General features: G+C 37.0%; 1 protein-coding gene across 7 annotated transcripts in view; it reads left to right on the forward strand.

The window, feature by feature from the left end:
• Positions 1 to 21783, forward strand: part of DOCK4 (dedicator of cytokinesis 4) — a 537022-nt gene that overhangs the window by 246903 nt on the left and 268336 nt on the right. For 5 of the 7 annotated variants that reach the window (XM_072653018.1, XM_072653019.1, XM_072653025.1 and 2 more), the window contains 2 exons: positions 2867 to 2951; positions 13218 to 13369. In XM_072653018.1, coding sequence (XP_072509119.1) covers positions 2867 to 2951; positions 13218 to 13369 — 237 coding nt within the window. Of the gene's footprint in view, positions 1 to 2866; positions 2952 to 7883; positions 9411 to 13217; positions 13370 to 21783 lie in introns of those variants that run through there. The other 2 variants (XM_072653022.1, XM_072653024.1) reach the window with 2 other exon arrangements.

Below are 21783 nucleotides of genomic sequence, written 5' to 3' on the forward strand. Positions count from 1 at the left end.
TAATATGTGACCAGTCATTATCTGTGTATATTTGAGTTCAACACCATTGACCTAGAGTGGGAGTGGGGAACCTGCGGCCTCGAGGCCACATGTAACCCTCTAGGTCCTCAAGTGTGACCCTTTGACTGAATCCAGACTTCTCAGAACAAATCCCCTTAATAAAAGGATTTCTTCTGTAAAACTTGGACCCAATCAAATGGATGCACCCAAGGACCTAGAAGGCTACATGTGGCCTCGAGGCTGCAGGTTCCCCATTCCTGGTCCAGACTACCAAATTCTGAGTATGTTGGGGGCTCTTCCCTGGGTTAAACAGAGAGCTCACATTGATAAAGGGTGGGAAAAGGGTATTACAAAATGTGATATAGTGGGAAGAATGTTGAATTTGAAGACACAAGGCCTCCATTTGAATCTCTGGTTGGCTACTACTGGACAACCTTAGTGACCCCAGCCATGCCAGTAAATTTCTCATGGTCTAACTTTCTGCCTCTATAAATAAAAAAATTATGGGCTCAGACTACCTGACCTCTAAGGTTCAGTTCAGTTCAGTCTAACAAGCAAATCTAAATGTTGTTAAAGTAAATGTCACTAGTTCACATCAGTGTATTAGATGTATTGAAAGAGGTTTGATTTATTAACAAGAGAGTTAAGTAGGTTGTCATGTTAAAAACAATTTCAGAAGTGGATACAAGGGAAGGATTGATCCCCTATCCAGTTGAAAGAATAAAGATGAAGTCAGAGGCAAAAGGCAAGGCTGGAAATAAGTAGGAAGGAAGATACTCATTTTGACTGAGCAGTAATTCCTTTTTTGATGTATGTAATCACTCCACTGCATTTTGGCCATTTTGGGCTGTTTTTTCTTTTTCTAACAATGAGTAACAGGTATCAAAGCATAAAATGAATAGTGTAGTCTACTTATGTTATCTGCCTCATGGGTGAATTTTCTAGATAACAATTTTATTTCCTATAATCCCCTGTTTAAGGTGACACATATTGGTTGTTTTTCTTTATTACATATATTTCCTTTAAGTGAATACCTTGCAAGTTAAGATGCTTCCTCTAGGAATTTACTTTCTAAACAAGATATAGGGGAGTGGACTGAAAACAGCCTGTTATAATAAGAAACATAGACATAGCTACCCTAAATTAAAACTGACTGTGCAGTCTAGCTTTTTAACTTTCAGGTTAGAGTTTGAAATACTATAAAATGGGAAACACTTATACGAGTTGATGAGAATGGGAATTGGCATGAAAAAGCAGTCTTTTTACCAGGTGGAAGTAGAGTGTAAAGGGTATTCATTCATTCTTTGGTCATTTGTTAAAGTCCTATGTACAAAACATTGTGCAGTGCATTAGGGTGAGCATCAGATCATTAGGACATATTTATATAGCATTGAACGTCTCATAGGTTTTGAGAGGAACACAATGCATTATAACTAACATAATTCCTTAGGGTTTGCAAAGTACTTTGTGTACATTATCTAATTGATCTTTATAATAACATTTTGACCTGATTGTTAATTATGATTTTCTTATTCTATAGAGGAGAAAACTGAGGCTTTGGAGGTGGAGGACTTGCCTGTAGTATTACATTTAGTGTCAAAATTTTAAATCAGATCTCTTCTGACTACAAGTCTAATGTTCTTTCCCCTAGCCAGTTGTGGGGAACCTGTGGCCTTGTGGCCACATGTGGCCTTCTAGGTCCTTGGGTGTGGCCTTTTGATTGGGTTCAAGTTTTACAGAAGAAATCCTTTTATTAAGGGGATTTGTTTTATGAAGTTTGAATTCAGTCAAAGGGCCACACTTGAGGACCTTGAGGGCCATATGCGGCCTTGAGGCCACAGGTTCCCCTTCTGACCATTCTGCCTCTTAATGCTTTTATGAATCTTTATAAAATGTAACACATATTTACTAATTACCTAACTGATGTAAATAAATCATCACAACTAGGAGATCAAAAGACCCTTCAGAATCACTTTAGCCACTGTACATTTGATGTTCATGCCATATGGTGAAATGGGATCTCCAAGGGCAACCCTACTTTATGATATAAATATATACAAACTTTTGATAGAAGATTCTGAGTAATACTGCCTAGTGATTTACATTAGGGGGAAATACAAGTTTATAGAGTAATTAGTAAAAGACCCAACTAAGGAAGATCATCCTTGAGAAATTTCAAGAATAAAACTGAAAGGATAGCAAGCAGACTCCCTCCTCCAAATAGAAAAGATCTGTCTTTTTTTTCCCCCTTCATGCAGCAATACTTTGTCTTTAAAATCATTTTTGACAAAGTTTGGTCCATTTCATACTGTCAAGATTTCTAGAAAATTTTCACTATCAGTGATGGTAGAACCGTCATATAACCCACTCATTTCTTGAAGTCTTATTTGGATTATTTATTTTGCTTGACACTACCAAAGTCTTTGAAGTTTATTCCTCTGTTAATCCTCAGTTCTCCCCTTATGCCCTCTGTTGACTGTCTCAGAGAGGTTGACCTCTGTTGACCTCACAGAGGTTCTTATCTGTCACTAGGTCACTCTCTCCTCATCCTTCTCACTAAATCATGTACCATTTTTACTTTCTTTATGTATTTGACCTTGGAAAGTGATATTCCTAGTGATGGGAAAGCTTCATTGACAGTATCAGCTTTTTGTATTTACTAGTAATTTCTTGGCTTTTCTCATTGACTTATGCTACTGATTCTTACTCTAGTTAGAGAAACTGCTTGAGACTAACACATATATAAGAGTGACTGCACTCAGCATGGTGGAAAATATACCTAAGTTTAAAGCACTGTAAGAAAATATACATTTTTAGCCTATTCCACAGAGGCAACTCTTGTAAATTTCTTTGTCTTGTTTTCCAGACAACTCGGATTAGATTTGGTGCCTCGAAAGGAATATGCCATGGTGGACCCTGAGGATATTAGCATCACAGAACTCTACAGACTGGTAGGTATTTAGAACCTTACTTTCACTTATTCTCTAAGTGCTAATTTTGTGGTTTCCATGGTGTTCTCAATATTTGCCTAATTTATCAAACTTAGAGCTTCATAATGTTCCAAATATAATTTAGAGATAAATTCAAGGAAGTTGAGAATTAAGGTGACCGTGCCCTAAAACATATTTAAATTTTACAAATGTCTCAGAATAATGTGACACCCTTTAGGATGTCCTCCACTTGACAAGTACCAAGAAGATAAGTTTGAAAATAAGTTTTATTTTCCTTCACATATTTCTCTGCATTGTTCTTGGTCCCAGGATGAATTGAGGTCACTCTTTTGTGTTTGCTTTTGTCTTATATCACCCTTATACAAATCACTCTTCCAAATTTCCAGATCCTCTTGATTTAAAAACTAAACCAAAAAACCTCCCTCACTTATTTATTCTTTTTCATTGCCATTATTATCAGACCAGTTCTTGTTAAAATTTCTATTGATTCTTTCCTGAATACTGCAGTATCATCCTAACTGGTTCCCCCATCTCTAGCCTTTCCTTCTTCAAATCTATACTGCACAGTGCTTAATATTTTCTAAGCTACTTCTTTGGTCATATCATAACCAAGCCCAAAGACCTAGAGTCAGTTCAGCAAATTCATTGAAGTTCATCAACTCTTAAGTGTGTGCTGTATACAAGGTACAGTGCTGACAGGGCAGGTATGGAAATGAAAAGGCATGTAATTTCTGCCCTGATGAGACTTACTGTAATTTTATGGGGGGGGGGTTATATACATATATTTATTTGCGTATGTGTCCATGTATATTCTCATCACATGTAAGACACATGCATATATACACACACAGACATATGAAGAAAATAGAAGGTAGAGTGTGTTAAGAGCAAGGAAAAGAGAGTGCTGCAATAAAATCTAATGCAGAAGATATCACTTTAAGCTTGGGGAGTAGAGAATATGCAGAGATGTTGAAGGAGTATGTTTCAGTAACTGAGAGTTGACCTAGGCAAATTTACAGAGATAAGAGAGTCTAAAAGAAGATCAAGGGGAAACTAATATATTTATTCAATGTTTATTCTGTGCTGAGGTATTGGGTTATGTACTGAAGGACATACATTGATAAGATGACACATGTAATTCTTGCTCTTCGGGACTTGATTAGAATCCAAATTTTTTTAAAGTTTGTTTGTTTAGTTTTAGTTTTCAACATTCATTTTCACAAGATTTTGAGTTCCAAATTTTCTCCCCACCTCTCCCCTTCCCCCACCCCAAGACACTGTGGATTCTAATCACCCCTTCCCCCAATCTGCCCTCCCTTTTATCACACCCCTCCCTTCCCCTATCCCTATCTTTTCACTTTTCTTGTAGGGCAAGATAGATTTCTATACCCCATTACCTGTATTTCTTATTTCCCAGTTGCATGCAAAAACCATTCATAACATTCGTTCCTAAAACTTTGAGTTCCAATTTCTCTCCCTTCTTCCTTCCTCACCCATCCCCTCTGAGAAGGCAAGCAATTCAATATAGGCTATACATGTGTGGTTATGCAAAAGACTTCCATCCTGATCATGTTGTGAAAGACTCACTATATTTCCCTTTATGCTATACTGCCCCCCGTTTACTCTTTTCTCTCTTTTGACCTTGTCTCTCCCTAAAAGTGTTTACTTCTAATTACTCCCTCCTTCCATTTGCCCTCCCTTCTATCATTTCCCCCACACTCCACTTATCCCCTTCTCCTCTACTTTCCTGTAGTGTAAGATAGATTTTCATACCTAATTGAGTGTGCATGTTATTCCCTCCTTAAGCCAAATGTGATGAGAGTAAGCTTCACTTTTTCCCTTTCACCTCCCCCCTTTTTCCCTCCATTGAAAAGGCTTTTTCTTGCCTCTTTTGTGAGAGATAATATTCCCTTTTCCATTTCTCCCTTTCTCCTCCCAATATATTCCTTTCTCACCCCTTAATTTTATTTTTTAAATATGATTCCTTCCTATTCAACTCACCCTGTGCTCTGTCTCTGTCTCTGTCTGTGTGTGTGTGTGTGTGTGTGTGTGTGTGTATGTGTGTGTGTGTATAATCCCACCAACTACCCCAAATAGTGAGAACAGTTTCAAGAGTTACAAATGTTATCTTTCCATGTAGGAATGTAAACAGTTCAACTTTAGTAAGTCCCTTATGATTTCTCTTTCCTGTTTACCTTTTCATACTTCTCTTGATTTTTATGTTTGAAAGTCAAATTTTCTTTTCAGCTCTGGTCATTTTATCAAGAAAGCTTGAAAGTCATCTGTTTCATTGAAAGACTATTTTTTCCCCTGAAGTATTATACTCAGTTTTGCTGGGTAGGTGATTCTTGGTTTTAATCCTAGTTCCTTTGACTTCTGGAATATCATATTCCACGCCCTTCGATCCCTTAATATAGAAGCTGCTAGATCTTGTGTTATCCTGATTGTACTTCTACAATACTCAAATTGTTTCTTTCTAGCTGCTTACAATATTTTCTCCTTGACCTGGGAACTCTGGAATTTGGCTACAATGTTCCTAGGAATTTCTCTTTTTGGATCTCTTTCAGGAGGTGATCAGTGGATTCTTTCAATATTTATTTTGCCCTCTGGTTCTGGAATATCAGGGCAGTTTTCCTTGATAATTTCATGAAAGATGATGTCTAGGCTCTTTTTTTCATCATGGTTTTCAGGTAGCCCCATAATTTTAAAATTGTCTCTTCTGGATCTATTTTCCAAGTCAGTTGTTTTTCCAGTGAGATGTTTTACATTGTCTTAAACTTTTTCTTTCTTTTGGTTTTGTTTTGTCATTTCTTGGTTTCTTATAAAGTCATTACCTTCCATTTGCTCTATTCTGATTTTTAGAGCTATTTTCTTCAGTGAGCTTTTGAACTTCCTTTTCCATTTGGCTAATTCTGCTTTTTAAAGCATTTTTCTTCTCATTGGCTTTTTGAACCTCTTTTTCCAATTGAGTTAGTCTATTTTTAAAGGTGTTATTTTCTTCACCATTTTTTGGGGTCACCTTTAACAAGCTGTTTACTCACTTTTCATGATTTTCTTGCATTGCTCTCATTTTTTCCCAGTTTTTCCTCCACCTCTCTTACTTGATTTTCAAAATGTTTTTTGAACCCTTCCATGGCCTGAGACCATTGAATATTTATTTTGGAGGTTTTGGAAGTAGAAGCCTTGACTATTATTCCTTCCTTTGATGGTATGCTTTGTTCTTCCTTATCTGAAAGGATGGAGGAAAATACCTGTTCACCAAGAAAGTAACCTTCTATAGTCTTATTTTTTTACCCTTTTTGGGGCATTTTCCCAGCCAGTTACTTGACTTTTGAGTCCTTTGTCAAGTGGAGGGTATACTCTAGGGACCTGTAAGTTCTCAGTTCCTCCAAGGTGACACAATCAAGGGAGAGGGGTTACTCCTCTTCTGGCCTGTGCTCTGGTCTGGGAGCAACCACAAGCTTTTCTGCCCAAGATCCTCTCCAAAGCCTCCACTAACTCCACCATGCCAGCACTCCTTCTCATCCCAGGACCTCCACTCAAAACTGAGACCCAGATCAGCTGCTAGATTCCCCTACGGTCTTTAGGCCCAGGGCTCTGAAAATGGATGCTGCTGCCTCAGTGACTGCCACCCTGGGGTTGTGGCCAGATCGAGTTCCCTTCTCACCCAAGTCAAAGAGCTTTCTCATTGACCTTTGAAGCTGTCTTAGTTGTATGTAGGTTGAGAAATCTGGGAACTGTACCTGTTGCCCATGATTCTGCGCCCTGAAGCCTGCTCCAGTTCTGTACCTAACTCGCCAGTGCTCTGCTCTGAACCTAGTGTGATAGACCTTTCCTGTCGGACTTCCAGGCTGTCTTGGGTTGGAAATCTCTTTCACTCTGTTATTTTGTGGCTTCTGCTGCTCTAGAATTTGTTTAGAGTCATTTATTATAGGTATTTTATGGACTTTGGGGGTAGAGCCATAGCAGATTCATCCTTCCACTATGCCATCTTGACTCTGCCCTCTAGAATCCAAATTTTGAATCTTGTTGTTGTAGATCTTCTTATTTGCCCCCATCTTCCCTTTTTCCATTTTGTCTCCCATTGTTCTCCTGTGTGAATTCTGAATTGTAGCCAAACTGGTTTATTTCCTGTCCCATTAACTTCCCTTGAGCTTATTCATATAATTATCATATTTACTGTTTTGATTATCTTAATCTTATCCACTCTTTGAGGTCCAGATGAAATTTCTCATCAATTCATCTCCAAAGCATTTATTAAGTATCTACTCTGATCTGAACAGTTTGCTAGGCACTGAGGATACAAAGGAAAAAGTGAAGTCATTCTTACCTTCATTGTGTTTACATTCTGCTGCTGGGAATATATATTAAACATGACCCTAAATATGTAAATACAAAGTACATAGAAAATAATTTCCTAAGGGAGGGCAAGTGAATAATTGAAATGCAGTTTTACAACACTTATATGTGCTAACCGCTGGGCAAAGTGCTGGGATCCACAAACAAAAGCAACCTAAGCTGATTTCAAGGAGCTTTTATTTTAATAGAGGGAGAGGATACATATTGTGGAGTGGTGGCTAGTAATCACAGAGATGGTGAGTAAAGTTATAGGGGAGATGATTGATGTGTCCTTCTTAGTATTATTGGTCGATACGAATACAGTGCTTAAACAGGAACTCAAGAAAGTAGCTATATACACTGGGACACAGAGCAGATAGGAAGAAGATTGTGGGCTGGAAACATGATATGATGATCTGAGACTGACTCCCCAATTAGGATAGCTGATGATTTGAGACTGACTCCCCAATTAGGATAGCTTAGTCCCAGTGTGGGAGTTGCAAAGTTGAATCAGTTTAGTGTTCTAGCATTTGGTCTCGGGAGGGCATCTGGTCCAGGAATGCTGCATCAAAGCAGATGGGAAGATAATCAGAGTGGGTGGTGGGAAGCATCATCTGGGAGGGAGAACACTATGTATGACCTAAGGGTCAGGAAAGGCTCTGTGAAAGAGATTGTACCTGAACTATAGTTTGAAGGGAAGCCAGCAATTCTCTAAGATAGAGGTAAGGGGACCATTACATGTGTAAAGATGTAAGGCTGAGACATTAAATCATTATAGTTCCTAGAACAAGAAGTCCAGGAGTAGGTTCTGGTTAGCAAAGCATATGGCAAGAAGATTGTGAGGTAGAGAACTAGAACCCATCTTACTCTGTCTTCTGTTCTCCCTCTTTCTTTCCTTATCTTTATTCTTTCCTCTCCTCCACCTCTCCCTTCTCCTCTTTTTGAAGCGCTTTACCTCCCTCTCTCCTTCCCCCTTTTTGAAATATCTTAGTGACAAAATGAACTCAGAGATAATTTAGTCTCCATATTTAATTGCTTTTGATATCAGGTTAGTTAATATCTGTATATTCTTCACTCCCCCTCCATTAGAAGTAACATACCTCAATAAAAGGTACATGATGGTAAATTAGTAAGCATTGCATGGTTGTGAGTACTTATTGTTTGTTGAATTGCATGCTAAAGTATTAGAAATCATTTTGCCTAAGCATGCCATTTTACACATGAAGACACAGGCCCCAAAGGTTAAGGGACTTGCTCAGGGTTATACTGATAATGAGGAATAGAGCTAGGATTTGAACATAGGTCCTTTACCTCCAAATCCAGTATTCTTTCCCCTTTGGTTATAATTCAGGCCCTTTATTGAATAATAATGACTCACCTTTGTTTAGTAGTTTTTGTTGTCCAGTCATTTCAGTCATGTCTGACTCTTTGGTTTGCTTGGCAAAGATACTGGAGTGATTTGCCATTTCCTTGCCTGGCTCCTTTTACAGGTGAGGAAACTGAGGCAAACAGGGTCAAGTGACTTGCCCGGGGTCATATAGTTATAGCTAAGTGTCTGAGGACAGATTTGAAGTCAGTGAGATGAGTCTTCTTGACTCCAGGTCTTGGCACTCTATCCACTGCAGCATACAGCTATGCAGAATTTCCTCGTGATGAAGTTGGGCCTAGGGTTTTTATCTGTTTTATAGGTGGGACTAAATGACTTGTAAAGATTAAAGATTGGGTTGCAGCTGAGATTCAAACTCCCATCTTACGTTGGAATACAAGTGTTTTTCTTTCTATATTATGCTACCATGTAAGCATGCTGTGGTGTCCTAGTCTTACTAGAGTGAGGAGACAGGCCACTGTGACATGAGTTTGTTTTTCTCTCCAGGAGAAAGGGCTAGACTCTTTAGAACTGGAAGGTGCCATGTACAGTCCCTCCATCTTCTAGGCATCAAGGATTACTGAGGAACCTACTATTGTGACATTTTCACCGATAATTCCATTAAGCCTTTGGAATGTTTCTGTTAGTTACTGTGCCTCTGAGTCCTGCCTTTTTCCCATGAGCAACTCCTCAGTCTTACATTTGAGGCACAGGTTTCTGCACTACCTCTTCAGAAATCCAGGTTAAAACACCAGGTGAATTACCTGACTCGAGGCTTTGGACATCACACTTAGCAATTCATTTTCACCTAGTTGTGTTTATCTGAGTAATGAAATGTGTTAGACCTCATAAGGTTAACATATGTCTCCTTGGAATGCTTTCCTTGGTGCCAAAAGACCAAATACAGATCTCTCGAGTGGCTAAAAAGCAATTCTTCCCATCGTTCCTTTTCCCCCCTCTTTAACTGTTCTTCCTATTTCTACCTGCAGAGTATCAAAGTGGATTATTTTTTATGTTGCAAAAGGATAATTTTGGCAACATGCCTTGTGATTCTTGGAGGGTAAGCAGAGCAATTTGGGTCTAACAATGAGCTCATTATACGAATAAGAATTGAATCCATCTAAGGAATCTTGGAAGTATGGGGAAGGCCATAGCTAAACTCCGGTGAAGGGGGTGTGGAAATAGGCAATCTTCCTATGTTTAGGCTGTTTCTTACATAGGCCAAATATTATCATTCATAAGATCAAGGCTTTAGATCTAGAAGACACCCTGAGACCCTCTAGTCCAAACTCCTACTTTTTTATATGAGAAAACTCAGGTACATGGAAGTTGCAACTTGCCCATTCACAGAGGCAGTCATCACCAGAGGCATTAGATCTTTAGTTCCACAATTTCTTGCTCTTGCTATTGTTGGGATTGAAATTAAAGTAAACTGAGGCACAAAGTTCCAAGCACATTCAATTTATTGATAAGGATAGCAATTACCAATAAATAGGTTCTCTCAACTCCAATCAGTGACAAGACCATGAGGTAGGGCTTCCTAGCCTTCATGTAGTTTTGGGAGGTATAAGAAAATGAAGAAGAGGAAACATAAAACGGTATAATTGGTTACAAAACCAGAGGCATCATGGATGATGGAAAAGAATATGATTGGATAGAAGTCAGAAATGCAGGGCTAGCAACAACCTCTCCTTCCATCTTGTTGCTATGGAAAACTCATTGGCAGTATTCAACTGCCAGTTCAGACTTTCCTGAAGGACAGCCAGCATTGCAGAGATAACAGCTTTCCTGGCATTCACCTGCATCTTGCAAGGCTTGTTAGTAAGATAACAGATCTCCCCTTAATTATACATGGGCAGTAAGATGTGTAGAGACAATATATTCCTTAGAATTAAGGTGATTTATGAGGCAACTTAGCTCAGAGAAGAAAGCTGAACTTCTGAACTTAACAGTGAGACAAAGAAATGTGGCTTAGACAATTTTACAACATATTGGAGGTGATACAGGATAGAATCAATTAGAAAATGGAATCAGAATGAGTTTGATTTTCTCCCTATTACTGTAATGCTGCCTTCCTAAAAATATTTTCAACTGCTCTCTATCATGACTAATTTAAAAGAGGTGACCTGAGGCAGTATGGCACAATGGGTTGAGAAGCCACCTTAGAGCCAACCTCTGACACACCATGGCTTCAGGACCCTGGACTTGGTACTTAATGTGTCTGAACTTGAGACTCTTGAATATGAATTGGAGAATAGGTGTGGGTCTGTGCTGGTAAAGAGGATGCCCTCTTATGGAGTTGTCTATATATACCAATGAGAACATGGATCAGGCTAAAAATTAAAAAATTGTAATCTAACCAGATCCAGAATTATTTCTCCAGACTAGTCATCTGAAGCTTTCATTTTGGGCACTCATGCTTCAAATCAATCAGAAATTTCCCTCATCAAGTCACAAGTAAAACTTTTTGGGGTAAGGTGGTGCAGATTTATAGAACTGAGGGGAAGACAGCAAGTTTCTTAGGTTTTATTCCTGCTTCAAAACCAAATGTGAGTGCATAAAAATAGAACCATATTGGTGGGGAATAGTGGGACTGGAGTGGGGAGGGGGAGAGGATATTTGACACAGACTATAGGTGAAGATTTTGCTATTTAGATACGTCTTTAAAGAGTTAACTGGAAAACAAACCGAGCTCCTGCCTCATCCAGTGTCTTGAAAAATTACCAACTTTTCTTCCTGTCCCCAAGCCCTCCCCTTCCTCCCCAGGGAGCTGTTCTTTGCACCTATTGAATTTATTACGATGATGAATTTATCTAGTTGGTTGTAGTTTTTATAAGTTTGATATTTCAAGTGGATCCAATTAATGATAAAAGGTAGTAAAAAGTGGAAGATATTGGTGCCTGTAATTAGGTTTTTCAAAATCTTTTTGTAGCAAACAGACTCATCTTAGGGTTTTTTTCCTTTTGGTTCTAAGTAAAAATCAATCTGTGGTGATGATTACATTTTCACATTTAGATAACATGTTTGAAATGCATTTGCAATTAAATTTGAAGTACAGCTTTTGTAATAGCTAAGGTAGAACTGGAGTTATAGCATTAGGCAAATAGCCTTTAACAGTGTTTACTTAATGCTGGACTATTGCTTAGGGACTGCCCGCCAGTGAGGGCCAAACCATTTTTCCCTTTCATCATCTCAGAAAGACCTGAGTTTGAATCCTGCCTCAGACTCTTACTAGCTGTGGGACCCTTGGCAAATTGCTTCACCCTTCTTAGCCTTAGTTTCCTCATCTCTAAAGTGGAGAAAATAACAGAAACTGCCTTGCAAGGTTGTTGTGAATGTCAAATGTGATACTATTTGGAAAAGGCTTCACAAACCTTAAAGAGCAGTGTAAGTGTTAGCTATTATTATTTTTGCAAGTAGAGTAAGATTTTGTATTCTCAAGACTGCGTATGTCTCCCGTCTTCATTTTTTCTTAGTGCCACCAATGATTTCTTCTCCTGATAGGTTATTGTAATGTTATTTTTTATTCTTACCCTTTTGTGAGATTATTGTTATTAATCATTATTGTTGTGAGTTATCTTGGTGGATGGAAGGGAGAGGTCCCTAGGATAATCTGCATTTTAATGTGGTGTAATTCCTTTATGTATTCAGCAAACACTTATTAAGCACCTGCTGTATGCAGAGCACTGACATGGATGTGTGTGAAGATACTGAGTTTAGATAAAACAAATACTTAAGCCTTTTCCTCTAGTTTTGAGCTTAAAGTTCAGCAGGATATACAGGTCCATAGATAATTACAATACACTGCATCACCTGTCAAGTATGATCGATACAAAGAAAGTATTAAGTAAATTCCAGTAATTGCACACTCATTTGCCATAGAACATCTTAGAGAAACACCATACTTTTCTTGTACTTATAATTTAAATATTTTACTCCTTAGGTTTTTAGTGTATCCAAATTATAATAATTGGAATGATCATAGAGATTTGAAGAATTTTGTTGTTTTTCTTTCATTATTCTAAAAGTCACCTAATTAATGTCACTTTTCTGCAAGTAAACTGATCAGAATAGATCCTGGAACCCAGATCAAGAGCTGGGAGCAGCCTCAAAGCCTTAAGCCAGCCCTTTGATTTAACAGATGAGGAAACTGAGAACAGTGATTTGCCTAAGGTCCCACAGGTAGTGAGTAGCAGAGTTTAGATCTGAATTCAGTTCCCATGACCTCAAGTTCTGTGCTCTTTTTAATAACACCACATGAAATACCTGATTGAAAGTGCTGGCTAATGATCCATGAACTTTTTTAATGAGTTGTATTATTCCTAATTTTGACACATAAATAAGAGCTCTTGGTTTTCCATTAAACCAGTTTGGGTACTGGAAGAAAAAAAACAACAACAGGAATTTCTCTTCTGACTAGGTCATTCGTGGTTACATGTTTTATGTTACATTGGGAAACTGTAGCTGCTTCACACTCTGTGCCTACCCTTTGATCTGATGGGGCACTTGACTATGCTTGGCCTGTTCTGATCCTTCTTTCTCTTTGGATGGGTATCATTTAGATGGAGCACCGACACAGGAAGAAAGACACTCCTGTACAGGCGAGCAGCCACCACCTTTTTGTACAGATGAAGAGTTTGATGTGCTCCAACTTAGGTGAAGAGCTGGAAGTCATCTTCTCACTTTTTGATAGCAAAGAAAATCGCCCAATCAGGTAACCTGCATGGCATCCTCATAAGACTGTATTTTTTACATTTTTTTTTAATACTGTAATGGTAAATGTGTTTGAATGACAGGCTTTCAAACTTAAGTATGGCATTGATAGCCATGCTTTGATAAAAATGGTTTTATGTAGTTCATTTATAGAGGACTAAGTATTGCTACTTGGTGATGTCTTGTTCTTTCTAAAAGAATTGATGCATGTATGTACGTATATGTCTTTATTTGTTCCAAATTCGTACTTCTTGAAACTTGTGTTATTTCTATCTTGTATTGAGTACAGTCTCTTAACACTGTAAACTCTAAACACTCTTAACAAAATAATTGGAAGCATTTCTTTTGCAATATAGGGCTTTCAAATGAATTCTGTTTTAAATCTTGGTTAGCACTTAAAAAAAAACTTTACATTTCATATTCTTGGAATTCAGAGCCTTTGTTGCAAGTGTTTGCAGTATTGCTTTCAATATGTACTATCTTCTTTGTAGGAGTTTTGTTTTTGTTATTTTGTGTTCAACAGCTACAAAATAATCCTTCATTACTGGGGGGGAAGTCCTTTCTCTCCTAAAAAAAGCAACTGACTTAAAAAATGGAAATTAAAATTGAAGAAAAAATGACTTAAACTGCACCTTAAGTGATACTGTACTAAAAGCTTGTGATATGTGAAGGAAAATCTGCATTGCCCTTTGCTAAAGAAAAAAAGAGCATATTTTTGCTTATATATATAACCTGTTAAAATATCAAAGTGTTTGAGGACTTAATTTGCAAGGCGTTAAAAAGAACAAAATCTTAATTCAATTGTGTATATGAAATATGACTTTTTTGGAGATAGTTCATAATTAGCTATAAGGTAGAAAAGAGTAGGAAAAATGAATTTAATCTTTAGTTTGTTCCTATTATGCAAAATACTTACTTTTAAGAAGCACCTAGGGTAATCTCTCTTGGAGAACTTTTTAATTAGATTAATTCCATTCAACAAACACATTTATCTTGGGTCTGGTGGGTGCAAGGAATACAAAATTAAACAAAACAACCAAACAAAAAAGAAATATTCCATTGCCCTCAAGGAGCTTAGGTTCTACTATTGATATCACAATACTTACAGTATATGATTTAATAACAAACTGAAGCATCATTTAGCGAGTAGCTCTTTTTACTTGATATTTGTTTATAGTTTTAGAAATTGGAAATGATTCAATTTTGTCATCCAGTTTTAGTTTTACTCTCCTGTTTCTGCCTTTGCCTCATGCTCCAGATAGTCATTTTCTCTCTTTCCTATTTCATCTATCAGTCCAGGTCTGGCAGAGAAATCTTTTTTCTGTTTAATCCTTCATCTTCCCAGCCTCCTATTATTCTCCCAGATAACTGGCCAATGACTTCATGGTACTCTCTCCTCTTGCACCCCCACCCCATTTACCCTCCACACTCTGGAAATAATCTGATAAATTCCTTCACAATAATTTGAAAGTGATCTAAGTTAAGATTATAGATCTTAATGTGGAAGAGACCTCAGAGGCCATCTGATTCAAACCTCTCATTTGACAAATGAAGAAACTGATACCCAGAGATTGTAGCTCACTAGAAACCTCACGTGAAGCACCACAGGCTGGATTTGAACTGAGTTCCTTAGATTCCAGAAGTATACTTTCTACTGTACCAGGCTGGTACAGTGAATAGAGCACCAAACCTGCAGTCAGGAAGACTAGAGTTCAAATCCAGCCTCAGACACTAGTTTATGACCCCAGGCAAGTCACTTAACCCTGTTTGCCTCAGTTTTCTTACCTATGAAATGAGCTGGAGAAGAAAATGGCAAAACACCCCAGTGTCTCTACCAAGAAAACCCAAAATGGGAACACAAAGACTTAGACATAGACATGACTGAACAAGAAGAACAAAGTCGTGTTACCTCTCCCAGAAAGTTTTATATTTCAAGGGGACAAAAATTAAAGTTTCTTAAGCTTCAGCTAGAGGTGAAAGAAATGAAGAGGGTAGAGGTAGTAAGGGTTCATGTCTAAAATCATTTTGCCCAGGTAGTTTCCTAAAGGTAAGACTTAGTCTCATTCTATGTCTCACTGTTTTTCAATTTCCATCCTATCAATGACTTCCAGTATATCATCTTTCTTCATAGAATGTACCCTCCCCCTCAATAGTAGACTCTGTTTCTATGCAGGAAATTTCTTTTAACTTAAAAAACTCCTACATGGATAGAAGAGTAAGAAGAAGTTGAGAGAGAGTTTATAATTTAAAATAAAATAAAAAAATTTTAAAACAGCAATATAAATTTGATTAAATTCATATTCAATCAAGTTTTTATTGTGTTAATGAGAAAAAATACTTGTGCTACCTTCTCTCAGAATCCATTACACAAACAGACACACACACACACACACACACACACACAGTTTCTTTTCTTTAATTAATTAATTTTCAGTTTTCTACAATCACTTCCATAAATCTTAAATTTTCTCCCCCTCCCTCCCTGAGAAAGCATGTAATCTTTTGTGGGTTCTATACATACATTCTTATTAACCACATTTTCACATTAGTCATGTTGCATAGAAGAATTAATGGGAGAAACTATGAGAAAACACACACAGTTTCTGTCTTTCCCCAGGTGAAAGTGTTCTATACTGAGATTTCTCTAGCATTTTCCTTGAGCGTTTCTTTTGAAAAGACTGTGTAAATATTAATTATCTCACTCTCCTATGTTTTGTAATTATATCTGTACGTATTTCCCCCCTTAATTAGATTTTAAACTCCTGGAGAGCAAGGTTTTTGTCAGAGATATCTTTGTAACCCCAATGCCCTATATAATAACTTGCACACAGTTATTTAATAAATTTTTGCCAATAGCTATAATACACAGATCACAAACTTCCTTTTAACCAATAATAATAATCTAATCCCCAAAGGAAAACTTTTGCCAGACTTATTATCACAGTTAAAATGACAAAATTCAATTTCTTTGTTTTTATCTTATCCACCAATTTGTGGAGACACTAGTGAGTAACAAATTGGCGAAATCAGACAATGAAAGGAAGGAGGGGGAAAAACGTCTCAGTTAATAAGCCTGTGAGGAAAAGCTAAGCATTATGGTTAAATTCAACACTTCAAGGACTCTTGATTTCCTCAGTGTGGGGTGTCCTTTCACTCATTCAGATGACCCTTTCTACCCCTATACTTGTCTTAGTAGTCAATCTTCATGCTATAGATGAATAAAATTTATTACCTGTTAATGAACTTTATGATCCAAAATTTCTCTGAACATAGCTAGGATAAATCGTGGACAACAGATATCCATAGTATCCTAACTTGTACTTGAAGTCTCTTCATCTTAACCTACTAGAACATTTGCTCCACTGGAATAGACCCAAGTGACCCAGTGCCACCTTGGTACCAGGGTTAGGAGTTGCAATAACACATTAGGACATGGACATTTATAGACTCCCTAACTTCCCAGTCCCATAAAAAGATGGAATTGGAAGCCAGATTATCTGGATATTATAAAAATTGTGTTTCTCAAATTATTCTTTGCAATTGTATAACCATTTCATTTTTACTGGTACTTCACACTGAGTGCCTAATTGATTTTGATTTTGTAATATATAATAATAGTATGTTGGACACCTTTCATTTTAATTCATATGCAATAGAACTCCCTGCTATTAACTTGCTTTTTTTGCTTCTCGCCAGGGATTATAAATTTTCTTCTTATTGAATAAAAAATAGGCACCAGTCATAAAGGGTTGCTTAATTTTCTTTGAACAAGGTCTGTTGTTTTCTGCTTTTTTTTTTTTTAGAAATTGCTACTTTTATTATTTGTCTGCAAGCTAATTACTTCTGCTTAATATGAATATGCCATACTTGTTCAAAGTGATTGACTTCTGAAGCATATTCATTGAATTATAGAACGGGAAGGTAATCCAGAGATCATCTAACGTCTATAGATCACTCTTTGAGATGCCTTACAGCTCTAGATCTATGATCCCTGAAAGCCAGAAGGTTCAGTCTGCTTTCCATGTATGCCAGAGTCAGTAAGCTAGTGAGGTGTGCTATCCAAATTGGTAAGCTTTATTACTAAAAGAGATGCATGACCTCATCATTGAACTGCTTGTATCACTTTACCTCTCACAGAACTCTAGGCAATTTTCTGAGACTATAAGTATGGTGTGAGCTATATTGGTAGAGGGAGTTTACTCACCGAGGAGTTGCCTATATCTAAGAAATTATTGGTCTGGTCCCTGACCTGATTATCAATATTATTATATTGTTAATCACAAACTCTTTGTATACAGATGAATCCTTTCAAGAAATGATACTTAGTCTCCTTCCTCCCACTTCCCACTTAATGACTTTCCACCAAAAATTAATTTTTGCCAAGAAAGTTTCTTTTTTTAAAAAAATTCTCAACTAAATGGTTTATTTATTTTATTTTTGGGAAGTTTCTTTTGTAAATTTTATTTTTCTCAGTTACATGTAAAATATATTTTTGACATTAGTTTTTTTAAATGAGTTCCAAATTATTTTCCTCCCTTCCTCCCTTTTCCCTTCCTTGAGAAGGTTAGCAGTTTTAAACAGATTATGCATGGGCAATCATGTAAGACTTTTCCATATTAGCCATGTTGCAAAAGAAAATGTTGACAAAAAAAAGAAGAAAGTAAAAGAAAGTATATTCAGATTCCAGTTTATGTTCAGACTCTATCAATTCTTCTTCTGGAAGTGGATAGTGTTTTTCCTCATAGGTCCTTTGGTATTGTCATGGATCGTTATGTTGCTGAAAATAGTTAAGTTATTCACAGTTGCCCATTGTACAGTACTGCTGTTACTGTTTACAATCTTCTCCTGGTTCTGCTCACTTCACTTTGTGTCAATTTGTGTAAGTCTTCCCAAATTTTACTGAAAACATCCTGCTTGTTACTTCACTGAAAAGCTTTCTCAGTGCTTTGCCCATTTAAGCCTTAAAGACAAACTTTATACTCCTATCCATGTCATGCTTTTTTGTCTTTGCATATAGTGATCCTTACATCTGAAATTCTTTTTCAGTCTTTTGTCTATTTAATTCCAAAAACCCATTAAAGTTGATATCAAATGTGATTTCTTCCATGAAGGCTTCTATACTTTCCCCATTAATAATGATCTTTTCCTCCCTCCCCTTAGACTTCTTGTAACACTTCCTTTGGAGTGCTGATGTATTTTTGCAAGTGTTATTTTGTATTTTATTGATGTAAGCATAATATATTATATTTATGTATGTGTCTTATTCCCCTGTTAGATGCTAAGCTTTGTAAAGCATGCATCATGTCTTATTAAAATTCGGTAGTTCTCCCAGCACAGTGCTTTCAAATGGAGTGGATGTTTAAATAAATGTTAGCTGAATTTTAGTTGAATTGAGTAGAAATGCTAAGTGTTGAAAAGGGATAAATTTTTACTTATAGAAATTAAGGCAATTCATAATAGTTTTATTAATCCTTGTTTATTATCATTTGTTGATTATTCAATTGTAGATCAAATCATATTTCAGTGAATAAAAAACAGAGTGATATAGAACAGATATATCAAACATGTTCCCATGGGTTGCCTTTGGTCTACAACTTTCCCCAGTACATTTAGAACCAGGTTCAAATGTAATTGGGAAATATTTAATTAAATAAAAATAGGGTAAGACATAGATAATGTTAATATGTGGTTTCTTAGTCAATATGTAACTGCAGGAATTCTTATGTGCAGCTGAATGGCTCCTATTTCTATTTGAGTTTGACATCACTGGTGTGGAGGATAGACTGAGGAAACCTGAGTTCATATCCTACCTCATACACTTACTAGTTGTGTAACCCAGGTAAAATCACTCAACCTCTTAGAACCATGAGTTTCCTCATGTGTAGAATGAGGAGGTTGACTCAGTGGCCTTCAAAATCCAGCTCTAAATCTAAGATTCTGTGGAATATAATAATAAAGAACTCTGCATAAACTGAGACCTCGGAGAGATCTTAGCTTAAAAAAGCCAAGGTCTCTCACTGCATCTGAGACGATCTCCAGTCTATAACTGATATATCCTGATCTATGTCTTACCACTAGACCCAGATGGCTCAGGAGGAGAGAGTGAGGCTTGTGACTTTGGACAGCCTGCCACACTAAATCTATTTCACTTGCATGTCATGACATCACCTTTTCGATGTCATTGTCTTCCTCAAGAAAGAATACCAGATAAAAACAAAAAAGATTTCCAAATCCAAAACTGCAACCCACTTATTTCAACCATATTTAATACTGTGGCGTTTTTCTATAAGAGAAATAGAATTTATATACTTCTTTGGAATTGTAATAGATTTTGGTCTGTACCATTTTGGACCTTATTTTACCTGTTCAGATTCTTAGTTTCAAAACCCGGGTGACATCCATAAAGTCTTCTATAACTATCTTGCCTTAAGTGAATATTTTCATCTTCTACACTTTAACACCCACTTTTAAACTCTTCTGATGCCTGTACCATTGCTTGGATAGTTAACCATAGTTAACTTTTAATCTCTCTTCATGCTGTCTTGAAACTTTCCAACTTTATGTTGTTGCTTTACTTTTCATTTGTATGTCTTATTTAAACTGAAAGTTTCTTGAGGGCAGAGACCACATCATACATTTTTCTTCATATTTCCCTTGGTGCCTTGCATAGAGTAGGTAGTCATGAAGTATTAGTTGACAGTTTGATATTTAAAAAAAACCCCACAGTTCCTAAATGCTTGCAAAACTCCATGTTTTGGAGATATTAAGTCCTAGGGTAAATAAGGCCAATGAGAGTAAGTCAAATTCCAATATACTTAAAGGAATATTTAAGTTCTTCCTACGTACAGGGTAGTAACAATGTTAATAAAAATTTTAGCTGAGATGATTTAGCATGAGAATGAATTAGAAACAAATAGATCAATTGACAGTATATACTGTTTTTCACTTCCTTAGTCCCCCACCCTACCACCCCCCTTTACAAAGAAAGAATTAGGGAGATTATTATATCTCTTCTTTGAAGCCAAACTTGTTCATTATAATAATTCAGAGTTTTGTTGTTTGTTTCTTTTACTTAAATTGTATATTAAATTTTTTTTGCTGGCAACTGCTATTAAGCCAGATTTCCCCTTTCCTGTATCTACAAAGTTTATGTTTTGAATCCAAGTTCAAGAGGAATTATTAGGGAATGCTGCATTACAAAATGGATGGCTTGCTAGCTTGCGTGATCTCTCTCTCTCTCTCCCCCTCTCCTTTTAATATAAGCTATGTATTTGTTTTGCCTATTTATCATCTGTTAAATCAGTCACCGGTAAGCCAGTAAACATTTGATAAGTGACTACTATGTATCGGGCACTGTGCTAAGTGCTAAGAGATACAGAGGAAGGCCAAAAAACAAACAAACAAAAAACCTAAACAACAACAAAAATATCCCAGTTCCTGCCCTCAAGAGCTCACAATCTTAAGGGGGAGACAACATGCAAATGACTGTACAAAATATAGATGCGTAACTAACTGAGGGAAGTCGGGAGCATTAAAGAGCATCAGGAAAGGCGTCTTGTAGAAAAGATGGTATTTTAACTGGAACTTGAAGGTGGCTAGAGAAACCAGGAGACAGAGGTGAGCTGAGAGAGATTTCCACTCATAAAGGACAAAGAGTGTAATGGCAAGCAAAGTGATATATTTTACTGTTTTTGTTTTAGTATAATCAAGTGCCTCTGATTGAATCTTGCCTTTATCAACCAACTGTCTTTACTTGGAGTAGAGTACAGAAACAAGAGTTTCTTTAACTAGAAATAGTGAATGTATTTGTATTGTTAATGTGATTAAAGATATTCCCCACCCATTAATGAGCAGGGGAATTTGATTAGGGAAGATCCTAAGGGACGCCCACACCTTTTGTTAATGAGGCACTTATACTCAAGGGTTGGGATGCCCTCTGGCTCTAAAAAATGTATAAATACTCTGAGGTGAGGTTTTACTTTGGGGGCTTACTGACTGAAAGTGTTTGGCCAGATGAGGACTCTGGGAAGCTACTAAAGGAATCCCCCAGCTTTGAAAACTCAGATGTCGGTGCTTCCTTCTCTGGTAACTCTGGGGTCCAACTTTACAGTGAATTCAGGCAGAGGAAGCCATGTCTGTTGATCTTTGATTTCTCTGTATTTTCTTTGAAGTTCAGGGTGCTGACTCCTGATCTAGGTGAATGATGTATGTACTTAGTTAAAGGAATGATATGTGCTTGATTAAAATGATTGTTAACTCCTCAAAAGTTGCCTTTCCTTTTATGAATGCAGATCTAAGAACCTGTGATAACAGGCCCCCTTGTGCATGTTGGGGTACTTACTAATACAACCAGTTCAGCAGATACAATGCCTTAAGTGAGATACAGTAAGGAGTCCAGAATCACTGGATCACAAA

Source organism: Notamacropus eugenii, chromosome 3 (assembly GCF_028372415.1).
Source record: "Notamacropus eugenii isolate mMacEug1 chromosome 3, mMacEug1.pri_v2, whole genome shotgun sequence".
In the NCBI taxonomy this organism is placed as follows: Eukaryota; Metazoa; Chordata; class Mammalia; order Diprotodontia; family Macropodidae; genus Notamacropus; species Notamacropus eugenii.